A 25,488-nucleotide genomic window follows, 5' to 3' on the forward strand; every position below is an offset into this window, starting at 1 on the left:
TGTTTTATAAGATTTCATAATAAGTAATGAATAAAAAAATAAAAAAGAAGAAAGGGGACACGCAATAGCCGTTTTCCTTTTTTAATCTCAAAAAAGTAATTTAATCCACCAAACGTGCCCGCCTTAAATATACTCCTTTTTCGGTTTTAATAAGGGTCCCACGCACGTCGAACCTTTCTTAATTAATAGATCCAGTATCTACACAGTTCTGAGATGGCGTACACGCTCATTGCAACATGCAAATTTTTTGGGATATTTTATTTATTTTACATCATGGGAGATCTTATTTATAACAAATCTAAACATATATACTCTTCTCTTTTTTAATATGATGTGCAAGATCGATGTAATATTGTTCTTTCTTAGAACTGTATGACAACTTGATATAACTAATAACAATGCTGTATCATATGTGGGTGACATTAAAAAAGGAAAAGAAACGAGGAGTACATATCCATTTTCATATATGTAAATCCGGTGTGTTTTTTAGCGGACCCATCAATTTGTAATTGGTAGTATAAAGAACAAATTTTATTGTCATAGCAGTTGTCATTATTATTTAATTCCTGAGTAGTAAACACCTTTTCTTAAATCGATTCAATTATATTCAAACCTGTTTGAGCTCATAAAAGAAAGAGGGTAACCCGGAAAATTTGTTGTAGATTTATAATTGGAAGGCCTTGTTGGAGTAGAATTGGGGATCGACATTGGAATAATTCTTGCAAATGTCCTTGTAAAGAGTAGCTCACGTTACTTTTTCCTGCTGATATCGCTATAAAAAAAAGACAAATGGATATTTTTCAATAATTTTTATTTTATTTGAAAGCCTCCAAATTCCGGTGAATGATGGACCACCACTTCATTCATATGACCGTCGTAACTGGCATTACAGTAGCCCATTCTGTCGACCTAATTTTTCAATACATTTTCGATTGCGTGAGCTTCAATAGCTGCAATGGCAACTTCAATTTCGTGTTTCAATCCGCCAATCGTCTCTGGATGGTTGGCGTAACATTTATCCTTGACGGCTCCTCACAAAAAATAGTCCAACGGAGTAAAATCTCAGATACGAGGTGGCCAGTTTACGTTGCTGTTTCGGCATATGATGCAATTGTCGAAGACAGTGCGCAAAAGATCCACTGTAACGTTAGCTGTGTGGCACGTAGCGCCGTCCTGTTGGAACCAAATGTCGTCGATGTCTTCCTTTTAAATTTGGGGAAACAAAAAATCTTCCAACATGGCCCGATAGCGCTCACCATTGACCGTAACTGCACCTCCTTGCTCGTTTTCGAAGAAAAACGGGCTGATGATGCCGCCGGTCCACATTCCACACCAAAAAGTCGCTTGTTGAGGATGCATTGGCTTTTCCAAAGTTTCGTGCAGATTTTCTGATCCCCAAATTCGGCAGTTTTGTTTATTGACATATCCGCCAAGGTGGAAATGCGCCTTATCCGAAAAGATGATTTTTCGGTAAAAATGCTCCTCTTCGATCAAGCGGTCTTCGGCCCATTGGGCGAACCAAAAACGCATCGGATGGTCGTGTGGCTTCGGTTCCTGCACTAATTGGATTTGGTATGGCTTCAGGCCGAGGTCTTTCTTCAAAATTCCTTGCAGAGACGTGCGAGAAATGCCCAATTTCTGCGAACAGTGTTGAGTGGATGTCGATGGGGTTTCACTTACACTTTCGGCAACAGCAGCAATGTTTTCGATTGAGTGCACTGGACGAACACGTGAACGTGTTGTTTTATCCATTAACGAACCAGTTTCGCGCACACGCTTCACAAATTTATCCACAAACTTCCTGGAAGGCTCTTTATTTCGACCGAATTTCATGCGTAATTTTCTTGCAGTTTCGTTTGAAGACTCTCTATTTTGGAAGTAAGTCTTCAGTATTTCCCAATTTTCTTCGAGCGTAAACTTTATCATTTTGTAAACCGGATACCTTTTATAAAATATTTGACACAATAAGAATGTTATTATAGCTGTCAAACGTTAAAAAGTGGTTGTTCAAAATGCAACCGCTAGATGGGCTACCATTCTCCTTCCTCTCTTGTCACAGCTGATTGTAGCTGATTTAATGAAACGTCATGAACATTATTCTTTCTCTCCTCCGAAACATTCTTCAAATATTTAGGGTTACCATGTTTATTTCGGTTTCTTTTTTTTAACATACCCATTCTACACTGAATTTTCACAGTTTGTCTATATTAATAAAGCTAAGTTTGTCTGGATGTTTGTCGGTACCTCATTTTTGAGTATTATTATTTAATCTAAGAAATAACAAATAATGAGTGTGTGTTGCTAAAGCTTAGTGTGTCATATAAAATAGAAAATGAGAGAAAATATTTAGTGTTTTAAATCCTAAAATTAATTAACTTGCGAGTTTTTATTTTATTTTTGGCAAACTAAATAGTTTTTTGTAATTGACAACCTCAACAGCCTTTTTTTTATTTTCTAAAGCTGTTATCAATTAACAGTATTATTTGGGCCTTGATGAAAAAACATATATGTATAAATTGTAAGGATTGTCCATGAAAAACAAAAAGTAACAGTGAGGATTTTTTGGGAAATTTTCTTAAATATTAATAAAACAAATCTATTAAATTAGGTCAATATGTGTCTGTTGGTCGACCCCTAATAACTCCTGGGAATGCAGGTTACTCCCGCTAGTTAATAAATAGAGTTATTTTAATTCAATTTTCTCTTTCATCTCAAAACTATTCTACGAATAGTAAAATAAATAAAAAATAGCATTTCGATGGTTAAAAAAAAAAATGAAAGGAAAAAAGATTGGGCCCTTTCCATGTATATAGTGTTTCTTGCACTAACATAAATACAGTTAAACATGTATTAAGCTGTCAGATAAGGAAAGCTGGGAAAGCGCCTTATTTCCTGTTTTATAATTTTTCTAAATTCGTAAACTGGATATGGTTGTTTGGTCCCGTGATACACTTAAAACAAGTGACCTTTGGAAAAGGTTCGACTGTATTCTTAAGCCCAACACCCTAATTAAAATATACAAATAATTCGAAGGATCCATTTATGTAAGCCATAGATCCAATGTTCTAAAGGAAACATACCTTGGAGTTAGATTTGATTCATTATCGGTCTTTTTCTTCTCCCCCTTTCTTTTTTTTCCTCATCGGCGTAGCTATTTTCACAATTCATCAGTCCTAAGGGCCAATAAGTCGTTCCTAGTTATCTTTTTATTTTCTTCACTCTAGGCTGGGATTCGAGAAAATAATGAGTTATACATACGCTTACAGGTCCGTATCCTTTTTATGAAATTTCTCATCTTCATGAATTCCATCTTTGAGATTTTGAATCAACGCTGGGCAGTTGGTGTAGAGCTTATCTTTCATGTGGCCTATAAGGAAGAAGTCGCAAGGAGTTAAATCACAACATTTCGATGGCCAATTGCGACCACCTCTTGAAGAGATATTACGGCCGGAAACTTTTTGTAAAAAAAACAATGATTTTGTTACTTCTGTGGCACATAGCGCCATCTTGTTGAAAGTAAATGTTGTTCAGATCAAAACCATCGAATTCCGCCCATAAAAAATAATTAATCATCTCTTGGTGATAGAATATTTCACAAAAAGGATACGGTCCTGTAAGCGTAGCAGTGGCGGTCATTTGGTTTATATTGTTTTCCATTATCATCGGCATACCGTTCTCTTTACATTGAAATACACATCTGATCATTCATCTCAAAAGATTAGAATTTTGCCTTTGAATATCAAAATAACACGTCTTATTGGAAGACATCGGAGTAATTCTTGCCTTTTTTCTTGATTATTTTCCTCTCCCTTTCGTCATAGTTGCTTTAAACCGATCTAATGAAGCAACCTGACAGCTAAGCTGCTTTACCCAAAAAAATTCTTCAAATTGTAAAGGTTATCATGTTGATTTACGGTTCCTTTTTTTAACATCCCCCAAAATGCTCCCAATGAACAACTCTGTTTATATGTACGTTCTATTCCTTCTTTAATTTAACTTCAGGTATTCTGCCTCTTTAAAAGAGGTTAAGGATAAAACTTCAAGAGTTCATATGACGTAGTTAGTAACTATGTCATTTAAACTCTTGTAGTTAACATAAAAAGACAGATAAATCCCGATCCTAGGACTGACAAAATCAATCAGGACCAAACTGATTGGACTGCAGTCTTTTTAGTATTTTTTTAAAGACTGATCCAACACTATTTACGGTATAGCAGATTAATAAGTACAATATCTGTACAATATAGATATATATGTACTCGAGTAAAACCATTAATATGAAACCATAAGGGGAGGAGAATGATAATCATTAATTTATCTTAATATACTTCTTTTGAATATAATAATAATATGTTCTTTGACTTTTGACAAATTATTTATTTATTTATTTTTCCTTTATCATTTTGTGTATTATTATATATCTATGTAGTAGTTCCATTCCTTTTTATCTTGATGAAATATCAATACAATCAAGACACTCAAGGGATGCATCTTTGTACATATATGGATGATGTGTATTATTTGTGTTTGTTACTCTAGAAGAGTCGTGTTTTCTTCTTTCTTTCTTTCTTCCTTCCCCTCTTCCCCCTTATTTTCATCATCTTTTTTTTTTCAAAAGAAAACCCTAAGGAATTTTGCAAAAATTACATTTCTCACATTCAACAAAGTTTTTCTCAGTCGTATGTATACATATGTATTATATTCCATTGTTTTCTTAGATGCATAAATTATTATGATTATTCTACGAACAATGTTGGGCGTGAATTAAGTCTTGATTTCGACTTGTGAATATATAATTATAATTTTGAATGAAAGGGAATTAATACACAACAGATTCGAGGTTTGATTAATAACCATTCCTTTTTAACCCCGACTTGAATTCAAAAATTGATACATAACTACTGGTAGTTTTTTTCTAAATTGGTTCAGTCTTTTTCACCATTTATCAGTCTTAAGGACCGATCAGTAGGGTTGTTGGAATCGAATACAACTTCAACTATCTGGTTCCTCTGTTTTCTTTCGGACATAAACAAACCTTTATTCATAAGTCATACTTGATGGCCGATGGGTAATTTCGAACATACTTAAAAAAAATCATAATTGATATATCTTTATAACATTACAGCTTATCTGAAAGATTACTACATATAGAAGCTTCCCTTCTCCAAAATACAGCTTTACTTGGTACTATTTAACCAAAATAATATTATCAAGAAAATGTCTAAATGTTAGTTATAATTTATTGTATGATACAAATAGTATTAAATATTAATTGCCATAATATAAAACTTTTGTTAAGAATATCAATATACAAGGTGGATCTAATCATCATTAGACCTGAGATACAAGTATACATATAACTTCTATTTGAAAGAACATTCAAGGATGACGTCTAACAAATTAACCGGAGTCCGGAAGCTTAGTGAAGCGCAATTAAGATTATTTGATGATGCAAATAAAATATGTGAAGTATATATTAATGGAGAATAGTAGAAATGGCAACGAATAATCAAAATAGTCTAAATGATTTAATATCAAAGAGTGTTAACGCAAATACAGTCATGGGGATTCAATATATATCGAGGAAGTCAAAGCTCTATGAGATCGTGGAACAAGAGCTAAGAAAGATTGTGTAGACAGTGAGGATTCCAATTTCCACATAAGAATGGGAAAGTTTGCTTGCAAGAAGCATCGAATGCACAAGATGTGATAAGAGAGGCCACTATGCAAGAGTATGCAGGTGTCTAAAAGAAAACTCTATTATGATCATCAACTCTATTCAAAAATTTGAACTGAATAAATTACCCATCGATGCGTTGAATGTCCATGAAAATTACTTCAAAAATATAATAGCTGCATATGAGTGTGGTGCAATTCTATCTGTCGCCGGATCAAGAGTTCAAAGTAAATATCGATTCCAGCCCAATTAAAAGAGTATCGTTTAGAATAGATCTTTAACTTAAATTATTTATTTATTCACACATGAAGGAAGAGAGATTGTTGTATATTATTAATAATTAACTTCCCTATAAATAACTTTATAAATGTATATTATATTCTGTAAATTTATGAAAGACAAAATATATTGATAGTTAGAGAACATCAAACCCATCATTACAGGAAGTGTACTTATAACTTCTTAGTGACCACCAAAGGATGAATAGATAACTTTGGCACGAAATCTAAAGAATAAAAATGAGGCAATAAAGTAACAAATTATTTAAAAAATATTGATAATATTTACGCATTGACAATTAAATGAGTACAAAACATTCATTCCATTTGGTGATCAATAATTCCCCAAATTTCTTAGTTCTTAGTTTGGACCTCCTTTTCGTATTGATGATATTCATCATACTAAAGACTCTCTCAGTATCACAATTGACAATTGGAGTATTTTTGTATACAAGGTTTTCACTTGTTGAGAGTTGATTTAGTTTTGTGTAGCCAGGATTCTTTTGAAGCACTTCTTTTAACATGGTTTTGAATGGCTCTTCCTAAAAATCTTGAGTCAGATTTTCTACTATTAATTACTTCTTGTGCTCTTCTCGTTGCTGCCAAATCTTCCTCAAGGCTGTTTAAATATTCTCTGAAGACGTCAAAGTAACATTAGTAGTACTCCACTGCTTTTAACCTAGCTCCCTACCTTGTTATAATTGGTGATGGAGGGAGGGGAATTTCGTACGAAGCAGTAAATACTCTCTTTCTTCTTCCAGAATTCAAAGACACCTTCTTCACATTGGAAACAAGTTCGTTCGATAAAGGAAACTTTTGTTGAACTATATCTGCAACTCTATGTAATCCATGAGCAATACATGTAATGTGAATCAATTCCGAGATTTTTTTTTTCGAAGATCTTCTCCTGCTTTGAGACAATACGAGGCGGCATCAGTGATGAAAACTTTAAGTCTACACAGGACAAAATCTTCTCCCAATAACTTCTAAACGGAGCTTCTGACGATGTGCTTTAAATTGTTTGCATTTACAATCTCAATATCAATCAAGTCAATAAGGTAAGGCCTCCCAAAGAAATGTCTGTCCAAAGGGCCAATCAAAATTGCAGTAATTGACCTCCCTTGATGATCTCTTGAACCAACTAGTGCAACGAAAATATCTTTTTCTTCAACCTCTTCTTTTATTCTATTCAAAACTCCTTGACATACTTCACCAACCAAGTTGCTAACGACCCATCGACCTGGAGAAGTTTTTTCATTATATTTTTCAATAAACTTGGAGAAATTGGGATGATCCAGACCATTTAAAGGGATGTTACACGACACATTTAACTGTGCTACGTCCAAATTGAATGATGCACCGTTTAATTCTCTTTCGTCTCCTTGAATGTTGTGTTTATTCAAGACTTTTAAGTTGTTGATGTGATGGGAGGTTTTCGAGTTGCAGATTACTTGCCATAAAGAACGAGATGGGCACGAGAAACCGCAAAAACGGCAAGATATACTTTTATTTCCTAAATCATAATTTCACATATCAGTACCTCCGTTGTTAGAAACCCATGAAAAAAGGCACATTTTCTTCGGCATGGTGATGATGTACGGGAGAGAGTAGTGCGGGGAAGTTGCTTTGTTGATGATTAGTACAATACTGAGGAAAAGTTGTTTAGTAGATGCAACCAACGTGTTTTATTCCTTTTTTTATATAATCCCTTTCAATCAATCAAATTCGTTTTTTTATCGATTCCAACAATTCTACCGATTTGTCGGTCCTTCAGTCCTAGCTAACTTTTTTTTTCATCATTTCTAGCTAGGATTAAAGAAAATAAAAATAATTAATGATACCTAGAACATATACTACTTGAGTATAATGCTTTCTAGCCATACATATCCTATTTTAAACTTTAGGTATCTTGATTTTTTGAAAAAGATAATTATAAACAGCTGAAATTACATAGCTAGTAACTACGTATTTCAGCAGTTGTGGTTAACATAAAAGACCGATAAAAACCGATAAGAACCAGTTCTAGGACTAACAAAATTAATCAGGAGCGGACTGGAGGGACTGCAGTCGTGTTATTTTTGTTAGACCGATCCATCAAAGTATTGTTGTACCACGTAGAGGTCTTTCTTATTTGTTTATTCTCAAACTATGTATAAATTAAGTTCTGAACATTGTTGTGCCAGTCCTTATTGATTTGGTCCGGTCTAGTCTTAGGACCGGTCCCATCAGTCCTTTAAATCGTTTCTCAAGACCGTTGGTCCTTCAGATTATCAGTACTAGAACTGATTAAAAAAAGAAAAAAGAATAAAGGTGAGTGAAGTTACCAAGGACGTAATTTAATGAATTTTAAGACTGATATGCAGAACTGATCTATACCAGAACGAGACTGAACTGGACTGCAGATATAAATACGGATAGCCACAGAGCTTCGTATTGAGTAAAAACATAGTTGTCCCTGAAATTTTATATGGCCCAAGTTAGCACTTTCTAATCCAGAAGTACAATGTTAACATCTGCATTGAGCCACTCCTTCCTTCCACAAAAATGGGAGGGTAAACTCCTCAACGCCCAAGACAATGGTTCTGACTGAATTTTGTGTTCTGAAGATATGTCTCAGTGAAGCTGAGACATATTCTGGATGTTTGGTTGTGATGTAGCGGATGTTCTGCTTATTCAGAGTGACATCAACGATGAAAAAAACAAAAAATCCTCGGGCAAGAGATAAACTTTGCCTGAATTGATCTTGGCCCTCAGAAAATTTAGAATCTTCATTGCTTTTTCCAACTGTCTCAGCTTCCTCTTCTCAAATATAAGATGTATTGTGCTCCTCCTTTTGTAATTTTGTACAAATGTCATTCCAGATCCAAAATAATAAAATGTATATCACAAGATAAGATCAACCCTGTCTATATATGGTATATTCTTCATCAAATCTTTAATCAAGTTGTTTCCCCTTATTCCCCAATTTATTATTCTAATTTGTAAAATTCCAACAAATGTAGACTTACATTTTACATACATATAAATATACAAATATCTTTGAAAAAAGCAAAACAAATAGCTTCTTTATTCTTTTTGTTTTCTTAAAGTTTCAAGAGAGAGAGAGTCTCACGAAGAAAGCAATAACAACAATCAGTCATGGCTTTTTCTTTTTATTATTTCAAATAGTCAAGTTTAAATTATAAATGACACAACTAATTATTAGTGTTAAGTTTCGGTCTGAGATCTTTAAGCGGACCAAAGACATTCGGTCCTTTAAAAAAGTTCCCTTTAGATCAGTCCAAAGAAAAAAAGATGTGTTTTCAAATTGTGAACATGGTGTAATGACGTTATACGAAGTTTGAACAGAGATAGCTCCGCGGAACTTTCCTCCCGTCGTTTCGCCTAAAATATGGCACTCCGAATTTGGGAATCTCTTGAGATGGATGATCATGTTAAACATATATTCGTTCGATTCCCTTTATCGTCTGCTGGTCTCAACTCTTGGAGAACACAAAAGTCCACTTTATCCAATCTTATTGAATGAATAATGATCACAGGCCTTAGCAATTCTCGAATTAATAGCATTTCTATATTTCAAATGATTGAATATATTATTTTTTATAATTTCATATTGTAATATATGGATGGATAGATTCTAAATTATTCGGGGATTACACGTAGTTATTAGGCGTCGAAAAACATACAAATTTTGCTTTAATAATATATAAAATAACATCCCAACTTATTTTTTAGGCGCTAGATGACTCTTAAAATGAATCAATGTTACTTTTTAAAGAGTTTTGCACGACAATTTTGCAAAAGAGCAGTCAAATTGTATCAACTAACTGATTACTCTAATTGTTTATAAGGGTCCCATATTGAAATTCCTAATTTCTTTACTAAAATATACTTTTAGATTGAAGGAACCATTAGTTTGTGTTGTTATTAGTACCCAAGAGTGCTACGTTGTATTATTAATATATATTTTACATGTATACAGCATTTATTCTGGAACATATCGTATACTTTTTAAAGTTTCAAGGATATCTAAATATATAATCTATGTAACATATTTTTATAATATAATGGAAAAATCAATGAAAGTTGATCTAGAAAAGAAAAACTTCGGTCCCTTATAATATATGTAACAGTTAAAAAATCGATCCATAAGTGTTACTGAAAAAAAATGATCCAAAATGTGGACCAAAACATCAGTCTAGAAAAAATTATTTAATACTACAAATGTGTCGACAACAAAATTTTAGCTAATTTTGATTCCATCTTTATGAACGATTCATTATTAATATTATGTATAAAATAAATAAGAAAATGATTTACTTTGTTTCATGCTTAACTATTTATTAATTAGGACTTGACGAGAAAAGACATAAATATATCCTGTATAATTATGATTACAAATTATTGTAAATAATAAATATAAAATAAATAATAAATTAGAATGATTAAATAAGTTATTTCTTCTCCATACTCAAGAGTCAATTTATTCCTGTTAGGCTCAAATATATTGCCTGCCTAAGTGAGCAGAATTTCATTTTCAATGGATGTACCTAAATTTTGATATGTATGCCCATTAGTATAACATTTATTATAGGTTAAAATTATAAATGAAAGAAAAATTAAATTTATCCAGGGCCCTTCAGGTAGGAGCCCCTAGTCTTAAATCTAGGTTAGTCTATACTAAAATCCTGATTTGATTTCCTTTGACTGGTTGTTGACCTTTTGAAATAATAAAACAATATTTTTTTTTGCTTAATAATGTATATAAGTAAGCACAGACATTGGTAGAACGATTTTTGCCAATAATGATATATTGGTAGAACCAACCTAAGACCCAAACCAAAAAAAAAAAAAAAAAAAAAAAATCGGTGTTGGACCGAGTTGCAAAACTAATATTTAAGTGTACACATGAATAAACTTCTATTCCAATTTTTATTTATTTCATTTCTAGACCTATGGAAACAGAATCCTTGGAGTCATGTCTTGGATCATCCCTGTTTTCGTCGCATGCTCCACCTTTGGAGCAGTGAATGGAGGAATATTTTCCAGCAGTCGCCTCTTCTTTGTCGGAGCCCGAAACGGACATTTCCCCAAGTTCATGGCTCTCATCAACTACAGTCACTTAACTCCCATGCCATGCCTTGTTTTTCTAGGAATGACAACTGTTGCTCTTTGTTGGACTTCTGATGTCTATCAGCTCATTAACTATGCATCTTTCATCGAGTCCGCATTCATTGCCATCTCTGTAACTGGTCTACTCAAATTGAGGTACACTCAACCAGACAGAGAGAGGCCCATTAAGGTACATACTTATTACTTATATATTGGTTGTTTTAACATTTTATAAATAATGAGCTTAGTGAAATGGGCAAGAATTAAACACCAAAAATAACAATTAATTAATTACACGGTGTAATTTGTTATTTAGTACTGAAAACTGCATTCCCGGCCAATTTTGTCCTACATATCAGTGCTAACTCTTTAACTGTTTGGTCCTTGACGTAGAACAACTTTGTTTCTTCTTTTTTTAGTCAGTTCTAGTACTGACAGTCCTTACGACCGACAGTCACAAGGACCGGTCCTAAGAATATATTGGACTGTCATAACACGAGTAAAAACATTGTATTTTTATTTTTGATATAAGTTTCTTTTAAATATGTATTATTTGATACGAATTTGGTGATTCAAATTGGTAGCCTTGGGTGTATTATGTAAAATAATAACTATATTATTACATTTCCTCGTAATAAAAAGAAAAAACAAAAATCCAAGAAATCAAGAGTAAAAACAAATGAACGACTTTTAAAAAGAAAATTAATTCAACTCACTAAACCTCAATTAAAAATTGCATTATATATATATATAAAGAAGGACCAATAAGAAATCGTATTCCTGTCGTACATTATGGAATAGCCTAACGTATCAAGTGAAATGAGTGAATCAACAGCTGATAGCACAATACATGGGGTATTCTTGTGTTAGCGTGGTAATACTTTGTTGAAGGAATAAGACGCATTTTTTTAAATCCTGGGGTGTATAATATCCCAGGTCACTAACGAAGGTTTAAAGATATTCTGCATGTATAGTAACTTTGTTTTTGAGTAATTGCACAAATTGATTGATTTATTTATTCTTAATCTATTTATGTAGAGAAAGAAAAATATATAGACAAGGAGGTAAAAGTTTTTGCATTAAAAGGCCATTGTTTCCTTATAAGAGCCTTTCGAAGAAATAATTCTTTCTTTTATTTTATCCTTTTGTAGTAGTACATGTGTGTTTGCTCAAATTTCATTGAAGAGACGTTTTATATATTTAAAAAAAAAAAAAATCTATATTTTTTCACCTCCTTGTTCGAGAAATTTTTCCTTTTTTGAAGAGTGCATTTAATTCTATTTATGTCATTCTTTTATTTATGTACATGCATATTACTGGGGTGTCGGCCGGATAATATAACTAGGTTTTTTGAAAAAATTAAAAAAATCTATAGCTATATACAAAATATTAACTTTTTTCTGAAAAAAAAACTCACAAATCCTGTAGCGATTCACAGGAAATTAAATTTTTAGGAAAAAAATGTCAGAAAGTCTCAACCATTTATAGTAAATTATTTTTTTTGGAAAAAAAAATCAAAAATTAAATTTCACGTATTAAATTTTTTAGAAAATCAAGAATTGAATTTCAAATATTAATTTACTTGAAAAGAAATTCAAATATTATTTTTTTGAAAAAATACATTCAAAAATTAGATTTTTTGAAAAATTTAGATTTTTTGGGATATCAAAAATTAAATTATTTTTGACAATAAAAAATTTAATTTCAAATATTGAATTATTTAAAGAAAAAATTATAATATTAAATTTTTTGAAAAAAATTTCAAAAAATTATTTTTTTAGAAAATCAAAAATTAAATTTCAAAATAAATTCATTGGAAAATAAATAGTTTAAATATAAAATTTTTCATTTATAAAAGGAATTAATTAATATTTTGTTTAACATAATTTCTGCTTATTTTGTCTTTTTTTCAGAATAATATACTCCTTCCAATCATATTTTTAATTACTTGTATCTTTCTCATCATTCTTCCCATATTTGTGGATCCACTCCTTGTTGGAGGTGCATTAGGGATCGTATTCCTCGGAACTCCCTTTTACTTCCTTTTCATCTATTGGAAAAATCGGCCTAAATGGATCAAAGCGATGGAAGGTACGTAGCTAAAGAGCCGTGTCCTCTTAAAAACAATTTTTGTGTCCCCACCGACTGAACGTAATTCACATTATATTCTACTATAACTGCAGGTATGTGACTACATACTAAATTTTTGGGCTTAACAATCATAGAATTGCAAATGTATCCTATGATCTTCGACTACTGAAGAGTTTAAAAGATAACATGGATGTTTAAATCAGGGCTAATAATATATTTTATAGTATATATAAGCAGTATTAAGTCATTTGAGTGTAAAAATTATAATTATAGATTTAATTTAATTTTTTTAAATTTATATGTATAGTAAATAATTGTTACAGGTATTGAAAAAATATTTTGAATATAAAATATTTAACATGATTAACAACAAATTAAATGTATCAAAATACTTATATATATATTTCTAGTTTCTTCGTAAGTTTCTGAACATAACTTATGCACTCGTAACCTAGGAACGACAATTTAAATAACTTCTCACTGCAAAGTTACACTTCACCATGATACCATTGATTATTCTAATTGAAATTTGTGAAGTAAACTTATAAATTAGTTTCCACTTTCAATTTTGATAAATTAATAGTACCTACCTAATAGCCATTGTCGGAGTTTCTATTATTTTTCGACTCCTGACTCCGATTCTGCAGCCCAAATTTTAGCCATAACTTATAGCTCTTTATAGTGTTTTCAATGACGAAACAAATATAAACAGAAAGTGGCACCATGTTAGAGGCTTAGCTATCAATATACATTCCAATCCGGATAAAGGAAACTGCTGTTTTTCAGATAAAAAGTATATAAAAAACCACAATTTTTTGGATATGTATGTAATTGATTAACTAACTTTTGAAACTTCCCATTTAGAGGCAACCAACGTTTGATATGATCCTGATCCTAATAAATCATCAGAATTTTTAGTATATCTTTCAGCAAAAGTGTTTTTCAAGTGGCACTCATAATATGTATCCATATTGATTGAAAAGTAATGTGAAATTAACTTAAAAAGAAACTTAGAACACAAATTTTGGGCGCAAGCTAACGATTTGTACCTATTAAAAGTAAAAATCCTCATGGAAATTCTTCATTCTCGCGAAAAAGTCCCATGCAGTTAGTACAAAAAAAAAAAAAGAAAGGAAAAAAAGTGACTTGATGCAGGTTTTTTTACCTACTTCATGTTTTTCTATGCAAAGTATTTTATGCAATAAAAGATTGGTATACGAGAGAACATTGACTATACGCCTATTTTTATTATATACGAATGTCTTAATTCCAAATTTGACTTTGTTTTCGCTTATATATTTAAAAAAAAAAAAAAAATGCGATTTTAGCTTTTAAAAAAAAAATGTAGTCTAAGATTCTTAACACGCAAATAAAAATCATAGAGCTGGCCCCTCCTATAGTTTGGGGTGCCTCTCCTTAGATATGGAGAGCTAGGTTGATTTTTTGATGATTTTTCAAAAAGAAGACACATCCATGTCTTTTTTAGTCTATGAAAAGGGGGAGGGGGAGGGGTAAATATTTTTATATTAATTAACTGAAAAATAAACTGTTAATGATTCTTGCTTGGTTAAAAAATATTTTGTATCTTACTTTTAACAAAATATATTTTGGACTTTGAATTTTTTTAATATTTAATTTAAATTTACTTTTTATTGAAGTCGATTTTCAGATATTTCACAATTTAATATTAAAAAAATCCCTGGACTGGATGTAAAAAAAAGACAGTTGGTAACTTTAATGTGGTAATAAATTATGATAAGTTATTAGGGAGCAACACATTTTTCCAAAATATTTAGGACTAAGATTTTTTTAAATTTATAAAGGACATTTTTTGATGACATTTAAAAAAATAAAACCATGGATTATTGTTTAAATGTACATTATTATTGCTAGTTTTTCCTAAATGAAGGTAAAATGACAATTGCCCGCCTTCCACTTTCTCAGTCTATAGTAGTATAAGTAGTATTGCAAATCTTAAGCATTTTTAGCGTGCAATTTTTGTTGTTGTCAACTTGACAAGTGTTTTATTTTTATTTTCTAAAGTTATAGTCAAAATAACATATACTTGCGTTTATTTATTTCATCTCACAGCTGCTTGTAGATAATTTAATGATACGTCATGTCAGCTATGCGGCACTCCTCTCAAATTTTCTTCAAATTGGCAGTGTTATCATGTTAATTTTTGCTTTCTTTTTTGTTCAGATACCAACCCTAAATAAAGATCTGGTTACAGGCAGATATTTAAAAAAAATGCTATTCACTGGTATGTTAAAAAAACCAAAAATACCCGTGGTCAATCACCTTGACAATTTGAGTACTGTTTGGGAAGAGAGGTATTTAGCTTTCATGAGTTTTCATTTAATTAGCTGCGAGCAGCTATGAGAATATGTAGATCATTAAACACAAACACCCACTCCGTACCTTGCAATGACATATTCAATTCTACTCAGAGTACTAGAAGGATTTACACTTTTAACGTAAGAGTAGTATTCAAATACACCCCTGGTGGACAAAAAAGTAGTCTTCTAGACAACTATATTTGGACGAATATTGATCACGTGATCTTTGTTTATTTATGGCTTATATCCAAAGATTCAATTAGTATAGTATGAGACACCAACATGTTAAAAATAAGGAACAGAAAATGAACATTTAACCCTGACAATTTGAAGAATGTTTTGAAAGAGAGTAGTTTAGCTGTCATGACTTTTCATTCAATCAGCTATAAGCAGCTGTGAGAGAAATAAAGACAAACACCCACTTCGAATCTGGCAATGATACGGTAAGGAGGAGTTACATACTCCCTCATTTCGGCTCCTAGTCTAACAAGGACTTATTACTCGACAACAAATCCTAAGAGTTATTATTTTTCTGTAACTTATTAGTGATTACTTATATGTTCTCTCTTCAATAATAAAAGAACAATGTTAACAACTTTGAAAAATAATAAATTATTTTCAGATAGTTACAAAAGAAGTGTGATTTCCTATTTTTTTAACCTCTGGTTACGGGACTGCTACTATTTATTTACTTACCCCCTCTCAAATGGCTCTAAGATCCCCACTTCACATTTCTTTATTAGCCTTTTTAAATGATAATAATAATATTTGAATTATCAATAAGATTTCCCCTCCTCTCGTTTAATACTATTTGACATCTTAAGGGTGCTTGAAGGGGTTTTTATATCTTATTTTTGTAATTTGTATGTATACACATATACATACATATATCCTGAGGGTGTAATACAAAAAAAAGTGATCCCTTGTATTCATAAAAAGTGTATAAAATTTATGTGTACATAATATTCAAAATCGTAAAGGAAAATGCTCTCTTCAAATAGGCGTTTTATCACCCAAGACGCGTAAATGATATAAGGAGGATCTGAGATGAGAAATGGAGGAGAGTGATGCAAATACATTGTCTCCTTCAAATGAAGCTTCTCACAATATTCTACATCATGAATAAGTTTTAATCCTCAATTTTTCTGAGTACATATTTACTTACTTTTAAAGAATACATTCAAAACAAATGGATTTGGTATGAAAATCTCAAATTTTTGAAGAGCAAAGTTTGTAATTAAAAAAGCAACAACAACTATGAAGAGTAAATGATATCAGTTGAATAGTTTGATTTCTGCTTTTAATATTGAGTCACAAAGCTGAAAATATTGATATTCATTTTAAAGTTCTAATTTAATCAATATTTCTATTAAACTAGACAGTTTGACTCTTTTGAATGACAAGATATCCGTGTTTTAATATTAAAACTAGTTGTAATGTTGTATCAATGCGATGCAATGATTTTTGGACTCAGCTCAAATGGTGAGTCAAATTCAAATTAAGAAAAAAACAATAAAACCGAAGCCTCTTCAATGATTTTTTTGTTTCCTTGCAATATTCCTAAGTGATTTTAAATATAATCTGTGTTTAAATTTCTAAAGAGACATCCGAGACATACATTACATGATCTTCATCCCAGGTACTGGTAATTTTTCATTTAAAATTATTCATCTCATTTTTTGGGTTGCAATTTGTTTAAAAACGCAACTTCTACACAACATATATAATAAACTAATTGATATAAGTATTTGTATTGTGGTGTTATTAATTTATGGCCTAAACACCAACTCCCCCCAAAATGATGAAAGTTAGCAACGCCCCAGGTATACCACTGGTTTATAACCAATGGAACATGAGCGTTGTTCACTTATATTAGTTTGTAAACAATGCTGTACAGATTGGTGTTGTCCTGCGGCAAAATAATACAATTCTCTGAATCCGTGTCACCGGAACTATAGGGCTATTGCCCCCTTTTGCAAAATTTTTATCGTCATCGTCTCATAAAATTATCGTCTTCCCCATAAATTTTTAAAATATCAACGTTACATTTTATATAAAATTAAAAATTTCATTGCCTTTTCTTAAAGAAAATATTATTCGTTCGAATTTAGGCCCTTCCAAAAAAATGTAACTATAAAAATTGTCTAAAAAACCCTATAAGAAAAGTAATTTAATCAAATTTGGCAGTTTAAAAAAATCTGTCAAAATTGTGATTAAAAAAATCTATCCAGTATCAATAGAAAAATCCTGCTGATTACGTCACCACGATATAATTTGTCCTTCCTACTTGTAAATCCATTCTGGCGCCGATGCCTTTAAATATAATTTTATTTAATATAAAATATAGGGGTGTTACTTACATTAAGTGCTCTTTGAAAAAATTATGTTAGGTTCCATAGCAACTGACTGTCACGCCACCTTGCAGATAATATATATTTTATAAATTTGTTCATTGCTCATAATATATAAGCACTGACATCATAAATTACATCATAGTAAAAATAAACGCCATCTTGGGGCCTCACAGTTGATATTTTACAACATAAAATTGAAAAATTTCTAATAAAGCATAATGAATCTTCATAAAATGGCTTTAAGAATAAAGAAAGACCTGCATTAAATACTACTTAATTCCAATGATATACAATGATATTTGAATTAAATCGAAGTAATATCTACTAAAAAATGACTAGATTGTGTACTTTTTTTGATCGATTAGATACAACAAAAGTAGGATAATTTGAGATAAATATCATACTCTTTCCATTAAAATAGTTATTTGTTATATACAAAATAGAAATAAAGTTGTATAACGATGTAAAATCATATTTATAATACATTTTAGGGACAGATATGCTATAAAACTAAGCAATAGAGGGATAAATTTATAATAGATAGTAAGATATCTGACCTTCGATTTCTTGGTCCCCTTTTCACATCCAATAATTCACTATTTTTCTTCATATAAATGAAAAAATGGTTTTGATTGTTATAAAGCTTGGTTGTTTAGGCCCCCAAAATGACCGACCTACGCAATCATGACGTCACAGGAACGCTCAATTGGCAACCTATAGGATCCTATAAAATTCCAAAAACGCCGAGGCGCTATAGTTTTTATAATCGCCTGTCAGGTATCTTAATCTAAGTCTAATATGGGTCTAAAATTATAATTGAATTATAACGATGATTTAAGGCAGTGGTTCTCAAATTTAGAGTACGTGTAACCCTTGGGGTACTTTAGATTTTGAAAGGATATTTTCAAATGGTACATAACATAAGGGCGTCTGCAGGCAGAGGGTTGGAGGGGCTGTAGCCCCCAAATTAAGGAATTTTTGATTTTCACTAGGAAATTTAATATTTGAAATTTAATTTAATTTTCTGTAAATAACTATGAATTTTTAAATATTTCTAGAAAAAATTTAATATTTATAATTTTTTTTCCAAAAAATTTAATATTTATGATTTTTATATATCTAATCAAGCAAACGCCCTTGTCCCACCAAGTAGTAAATATTTTTTGTGCTGGTAAGGGGGTACTTAGGTTAAATAAATATTTTACAAGTGCTACATCACTAAAAAAAGGTTGTGAATCCCTGTTTTAAGGTATATTTTTTAATCTTGCGTCATTCCAAATTTTGTAATGACTCTTCAGAGAGTTGAAAAATAATCGAAAAATTAATATCCAATAAACACTATAATCTACCTTAAAAATAAGACTAGTCCTAGATTTATAAATAGGAATTCAAAAAGTAGTAAAATAGCATAAAAAATCTTAAAAATAATTCATCAATGTTGGTTCCACATAAATTTTAGCTTCAAATAGCTAAGCTATTTAAAAGAATAAGCTTATTTCTAAGCTTTTAATAACTTATGAACGAGGCATACAAGTGTTTGAATAGATTCATTCTTTTTTAACATAGAGCATAAGTTTTAATTTTTTGGGGGCTGAAATTTGACTTTACCTCCTTTTGAGAATATTTCTCAAACAGAAAAGAAATATAGTTCCTGTTATAATGATGTAGTCATAAAATGATCACCTTTGTATTATATTAATAAATCTTTCATACCAATCAATAAACGTTTCTGATATAGATACATAATTTTAAACTTTTCTTTTTGGGCAAAGTGTATAGGGAATAAAAGGCTCTTAATTATACTGCAGTCGTTAGTAATAGGCCTCTAAAGAAAAAAATTATACTAAGAACATTTTGTATGCAACTTACATAATCTATTATAAATATTTGCTTTCTAAAACTAATAATGAGGGAAATGGTTAATGTATTTGCAAAGATAAGTCCTACTTCAATTAAATTATTTGGTCCTTCCCTTATTATATTTCAAGATTATTAAGAGTAATATACACATCTGGGTCTATAGATAAATAATATTACTTATTAGTATGTAGTCAAGTGGTTTTTCTTTTATTAATGCTGACTTCATTCTCTAATGTTGTTATTCTTTTCATCTATGAGATCGACAGCGTGTCTCAACGAATCGTGAAGGAAACTTTGGAGAGGTTTCATTGACTTACTAAATAATTTACCCATTCACCCCCCTATATCAACTGATGGAACAATAAAGACAAACAAGTCTTGTGAAACCAAGAATAAAAAGCTGACGGGGGACAACAAGACCTTTGAGATGCCGGCTGGGAGGTGTGGGCAAAACCAGATAAAGATAGCGGACTTACAATACTTTTTGGGTTCCGAAGGGCTTTAAGATTTGTGTGGGCGTGCACCTGGGGGTCATGGAGATAGTGGCCTTTCCCTGGTTAAAGGACAAATACATCTACGACAGATATGTTTTCCAGCTAAACTCCACCCCGGCCACTAGGCCACAAAAAAAAAAAAAAAAAAAAAAAGTGGTATGAATACAATTTGGCGAATTTCTAGCCCTGTCAATGTGGCTTCTGTTCTCACCAGACTACAACCTTGACTATGATATCTTTAGCAAGAAAAGGGCCTGTGTCATCTCCCATGTGGATGCCTTAAAGGCTGCTATGGAAAGGAGTGGGCTGACATAGCGGAGGAAAATGTGAAGAAGGAATGCAATGACTTCAGGCCTTAGATCAAATCCATGATGGAGGCCACAGGGCCACTTTGAAATGGAATTTTTTGTATATAGTAGCAAAAAATAGCTTTGTAAAGTCTTTTTTTATAGAGTTTCATTCACGATTCGCAGAGACGTACTGCACATATTTCATCTTAAAATGATTTTTTTAAACATTTACAACGATAATAATATTTTTTTCGCCTTTTCTTTTTTAGATCGCATTGATCGATTCTTCCAAAAGCTCTTTCTGGCAGTTCCTGAATAATGAGTACATCCTGTTTAGTCATTTTTCTCCTCTTACTTCAATCGTGGATAGGATGACGATGATGGAAAGTAAAGTAAAGACATTATTTGACAGATAAATCTTCGCATCTCCAATGCATTTATTTTAATATATATTTTTGTATCATTTATATTTGTTACTGATTCCTATCTTTTGTAGTGAACAAGTGTGTTTGTTTTGTGATATATTTTATATATATATATTTTTTTAAGTTACATATATTTGCTCGATGGAAAATAAGAAATAAGCAGTTTTATTAACTTCGTTGAAAATAAAAATACGAGTACATACATGCCTAAGATCAACATAATATCTTAATCATTATATCTGATGGCGAGTCTATGATTATTTGGATATACACATTGCATTGATAGGAAGGATAGTATAACTCTAAATTCCAAATTAACAAATTTATAAAGAAATAATTTTTCTTCCTTTAAATAATAAAGATTTTAATTTCTTATACCTTTGTTGGGATTATTATTAGTAATACATTTAGTAGATTGAGGGACAGGTACTAGTTGAACAGTTTAGACCTTCTCTCTTCGGATCTTTTTCATTGTAGGGCTCTTGTAGATTTTGCAATTGTTTTTCTCCACCAGGCTAGAGTTTCATCCTTAGTGATGAAAATTAGTTGAATTTTTTAGTTAACCCATTTTTTTTTCAGATTAGCTAAAGCAAAGAGTGAATTTTCTTATTTAATTCCTGGTGAGTGAACAAATTATTTATTTATACAAAACTTTTGTGTGTTTCATAAAAAAATGGAGAGTAACCCTGAAGATTTGTTGTGGAGTTATAATTGTAAGTCCTTGTTGGACGGAGAGTAGAATTGAGGACCGACATTGTAGTAATTCTTGCCAATGCCTTTGTTTATTTCCATCTCCCTGTCGTTACAGCTGCGTGTAGCTGATCTAATGCAATATCATGACTGCTAAGCTACACCGCTACAAATCATTCTTCAAATTGTCAGAATTACCATGTTAATTTTCGGTTTCTTTTTTTAACAGGCTCAAAAACTCCTGAATAGCATCACTGCTCATCTTCATAGATTCAAATAATATTATCGTCCGATACGTTCAAAAAAGAAACATGAAATAAATGTGCTCACCCTGACCCTTTGAAAAACGTTTGGAAGGAGAACAGTGTGGTTGTTAAAATGTTTACATTAGATCAGCTAAAAGCTGTTGTGAGATGAAGGAAAAAACCCCAAATCTCATTCCTTATCTACTAAGGATCAAGGTTGTGCCCTTATCGGTCTAGCAGTCCCCGTTATTTAACTGTTGGAACTGGAACCTACAAAGTTCAAACCGAGACCACAATATATATTGGTTATCGATCTTGGTTCTTCTACTTTTGTTCCTATATCGAATATAAAAATAAAATATAATATATATATTATAACAAATAAATTAACTTTAATCAATAAGTCAATTTTCCGAGTTTTTTTTTTTTTCAATTGCAGTATTTTCCAATGATTTTTTAACGTCGACAGGGTGATACAGTTGTATTCGAGTTCCAAATAGCTAAATGCTTCTTATGCATCTGGAAAAGTGGTTTTAGGCACCACACGGTGTAAATAAAAGAGGGAAGGGGTGGGGTAGATTATTGATCCAGGTCCGCTACTAAACTTGTCGGGTCCTATGATATGATCACTATAATATTCATTAAACCAAGGTTTTTCAAACTTTACTATGCCCCCCCCTACAATATTACATTTTTAGCTGAGGCCCCTTTATAAGAAACATGTGTAGAATGAATGCAATCCTCAATTCTCCATCTTCCTATGCCCTTAGCCTCCCCTCACGGCCCCCAGTTTCGATTAAAAAAAACAAAAACGAAAAACCAAGACCTCCCTCAAAAAAAAAAAAAAAAAAAAAAAATACCCGTAATGACATCTAAGCAAAATTACAATAATAATAATATTTTCCGTGCACATTTCAAAATAGGTTTTTTTTTACTTTCTCATATTTTTTAATTCTTTTTAGTGACTGTATTCACATATGGGAGTAATTAAAAATGAACCAAAATGACTATAAAATGTCATTTTCAATTTTTATATCTCCTTTAAATTTTTTTATTGTAGTTTATGAGAGAAGGCGTGCATCGTTTTAATATACTGTTATTTATGGACCCTTTAAATGAAATTATGTAGGTATATACTTTAATTATGGAGTACAAACATGTAAAGGAAAGGAAAAGTCAAGTTCTACATACACAAAAGACAAATAATAATTCAAAGCTTTTTTCTAAAGAAAACATTAATTGAAATAATTTATAAACTTTGTAACTTTCCTTTTCATTTTTTTATTATTTTATTTTTTAGTATTCAATCTGGAGCTACTTTATTTAATGAAAGAAGATTATACTTATACATGTAAGTGTAGATTATATAATGTAAGAAAATATATGTCTAACTAGAACGGAAATAAATGTAGCTGGGGATAGAGAAATATATTGTAAATAACATATATATCAATCGTTGAAATACAAAGAAGTGAAAATATATTTTTGGCAACCCAAGTGAGAATGATCCATCAAGGCTCGGATAGTTAATTAGAGGGATTATGTTCAATGTTGTAATGTGCAAGCCATTCAATTGTTTAGTATTATTCATGGCTGATTTTACAGGGTATTCAGTTAATTATTATATATTTTTTTTCTAAGGGGTAAATATTTTGATTTATGGAGAAATACAGTCTGGTCCATTGAAATCTGAGCCCTTACTAATTCAATAATTAATTATGGAAACTAATTCTTATTTCGATATATTAAAGCATAAACAATACGCATGGAATTCTAGACTTACGGTTCCTCTCCTACTTGTTTCCCTATGCTTATTGTTTATTATCAGTGATGTGTGTCTTTACACCCAAGGATCCTTGTATTCTCCTGGACCACTGGCTTCCATGTTGTGCTAGAGGACATTACATTAAAAAAAATATTGGATCATTGGTATTCAATACCAGAGGCACTCTTTGACCGTTTCCTTGATTGACTGAGTCGAACTCTCACAGCTCACTTGAGCCTCTTCGTATTATAACAGACGGAGTTGGACTCTCACAGAGCAAATAACGAAATAACGTGACTCCTCCGGAGGAGAATAGGATTTTATCCCTTGGGCTTTCTGTAAACGCTTTGCTGGATTGATGGAGTCTAACTTTCACAAAACGTCAATCCAACAGACGTGAGTCCCCCGGAGTAGGATGAAGCTTACTTGAGCCCCAGAGAAGGCTGGGATTCTGTCTCCCCACTACCTTTTGTTACCGCTTCAGGGGAAGGTCAGATCCTCTTTTTATACTCTTTTGTTGAAAGATATATCAATTTACCACGTATAGGTCGTAAATAATGTGTAATCATTTTCTTTTTATCTGAGATAATTTTTTTAAATATATGAGGATGAATTATTATTCTTGACTATTATTGTTGATTGGACGATAACTTAACAATTTTTATAATTTTATTAAAGCTTTTTGGGTGTGTGTAGCTGATCTTTTCATATAATGTACCTATTAAGATTTCTACTATAATTTTTTGTCATAATATTAAGTAATTGAATCGAACAATGAGAAAAAAAACCAACTTTGTAATGAATGATTGAAAGAACAATTATAGCATATGTAGTTACCAAAGTCATGAGCAAGTTCACAACATAGAGTAAAAAATAGTTTTCCTAAATTTTGACAAGGAAAAAATTAAGACGTGGATTTTTTATTTCTTATTATAACTTGATACACCACAAATCCTCTGGTGATCATATTAAAATAAAAGTATGTTGGAGAATAGAGACTTCCTCTATTTATTTGTGCCTATACTAGATGTTTAGACTCTTCAAGACCTGATTCACTGAAAGTAACCAAGGGGAAATTTTTTGAAAATACAAAAAAGTGGAAATAATTATTGCATTTCAGCCTTGAAATTTGTGACCGTGCAATATAGCCAGAAATTACATAAAGAAAAGCTTCGTCACTTTTTTCTAGCTCATAAGTCATCTCGTTTTCTTCGACTGAAGCCAAATTTATTTTTATGAACTTTTTTATGTTTAAATCTTGAATTTCATCCATTTGAATGAATGTCAGGCCTCTATTTTGCTTCTATTTGATTTCAGCTACAAAAAGACCCCTTTAGTACAAGCATAAAAGATGATTTATCTTTAACTGTGATATTTGCGTAGGGATATTTCATAATTAAATGCATATTAAATTAATAGTACTTATTCTAAGTGTTATTTAATTAATTAGCCATTTACAGGGTATAACAACGAAATCCAGTGCTTTTGATCTATCTACTTTAAACTAACATAAATGGTCATTTTGAAGACTTACTCAAAAAAACAAAAACTGAGCTGTAGATACAGTCATTGAAAATATATTTCGCTCAATGTAACCTCCATTGACCTCAATAACCACCTCTATTCCGGTCTTGAATTGCCTTCAGGCCCTAGAAACTAGACTTCTATATTATTACATTCCAGAACGATGGAGTCGATCAAGGACTTCAAGGTGGGTTCAGGACCTCTATTGATCTTTGACAAAATAATCCGTAACATTCAAATCAGGAGAGCAATCCTTCTTTCCTTGTAATCCCTCCTCTTGGGTCCTTTGTTTCCACTTGGGCCTTGGACCACTCTGCAACCCTTCTCTAGTTCACCCTTGTCAT

General features: G+C 31.5%; 1 protein-coding gene across 5 annotated transcripts in view; it reads left to right on the forward strand.

Annotated features, from left to right (window-relative positions):
- mnd (L-type amino acid transporter minidiscs) overlaps window positions 1-21,297 on the forward strand; it is a 74,641-nt gene extending 53,344 nt beyond the window's left edge. For all 5 annotated transcript variants that reach the window (XM_040717080.2, XM_040717083.2, XM_040717082.2 and 2 more), the window contains exons 5-7: window positions 10,907-11,257; window positions 12,981-13,158; window positions 20,765-21,297. In XM_040717080.2, coding sequence (XP_040573014.1) covers window positions 10,907-11,257; window positions 12,981-13,158; window positions 20,765-20,814 — 579 coding nt within the window. In that variant the 3' untranslated portion in view covers window positions 20,815-21,297. The remainder of the gene's footprint in view (window positions 1-10,906; window positions 11,258-12,980; window positions 13,159-20,764) is intronic.
- Window positions 21,298-25,488: the final 4,191 nt, after the last annotated feature.

This window comes from Lepeophtheirus salmonis, chromosome 7, assembly GCF_016086655.4.
Source record: "Lepeophtheirus salmonis chromosome 7, UVic_Lsal_1.4, whole genome shotgun sequence".
NCBI lineage: Eukaryota > Metazoa > Arthropoda > Copepoda > Siphonostomatoida > Caligidae > Lepeophtheirus > Lepeophtheirus salmonis.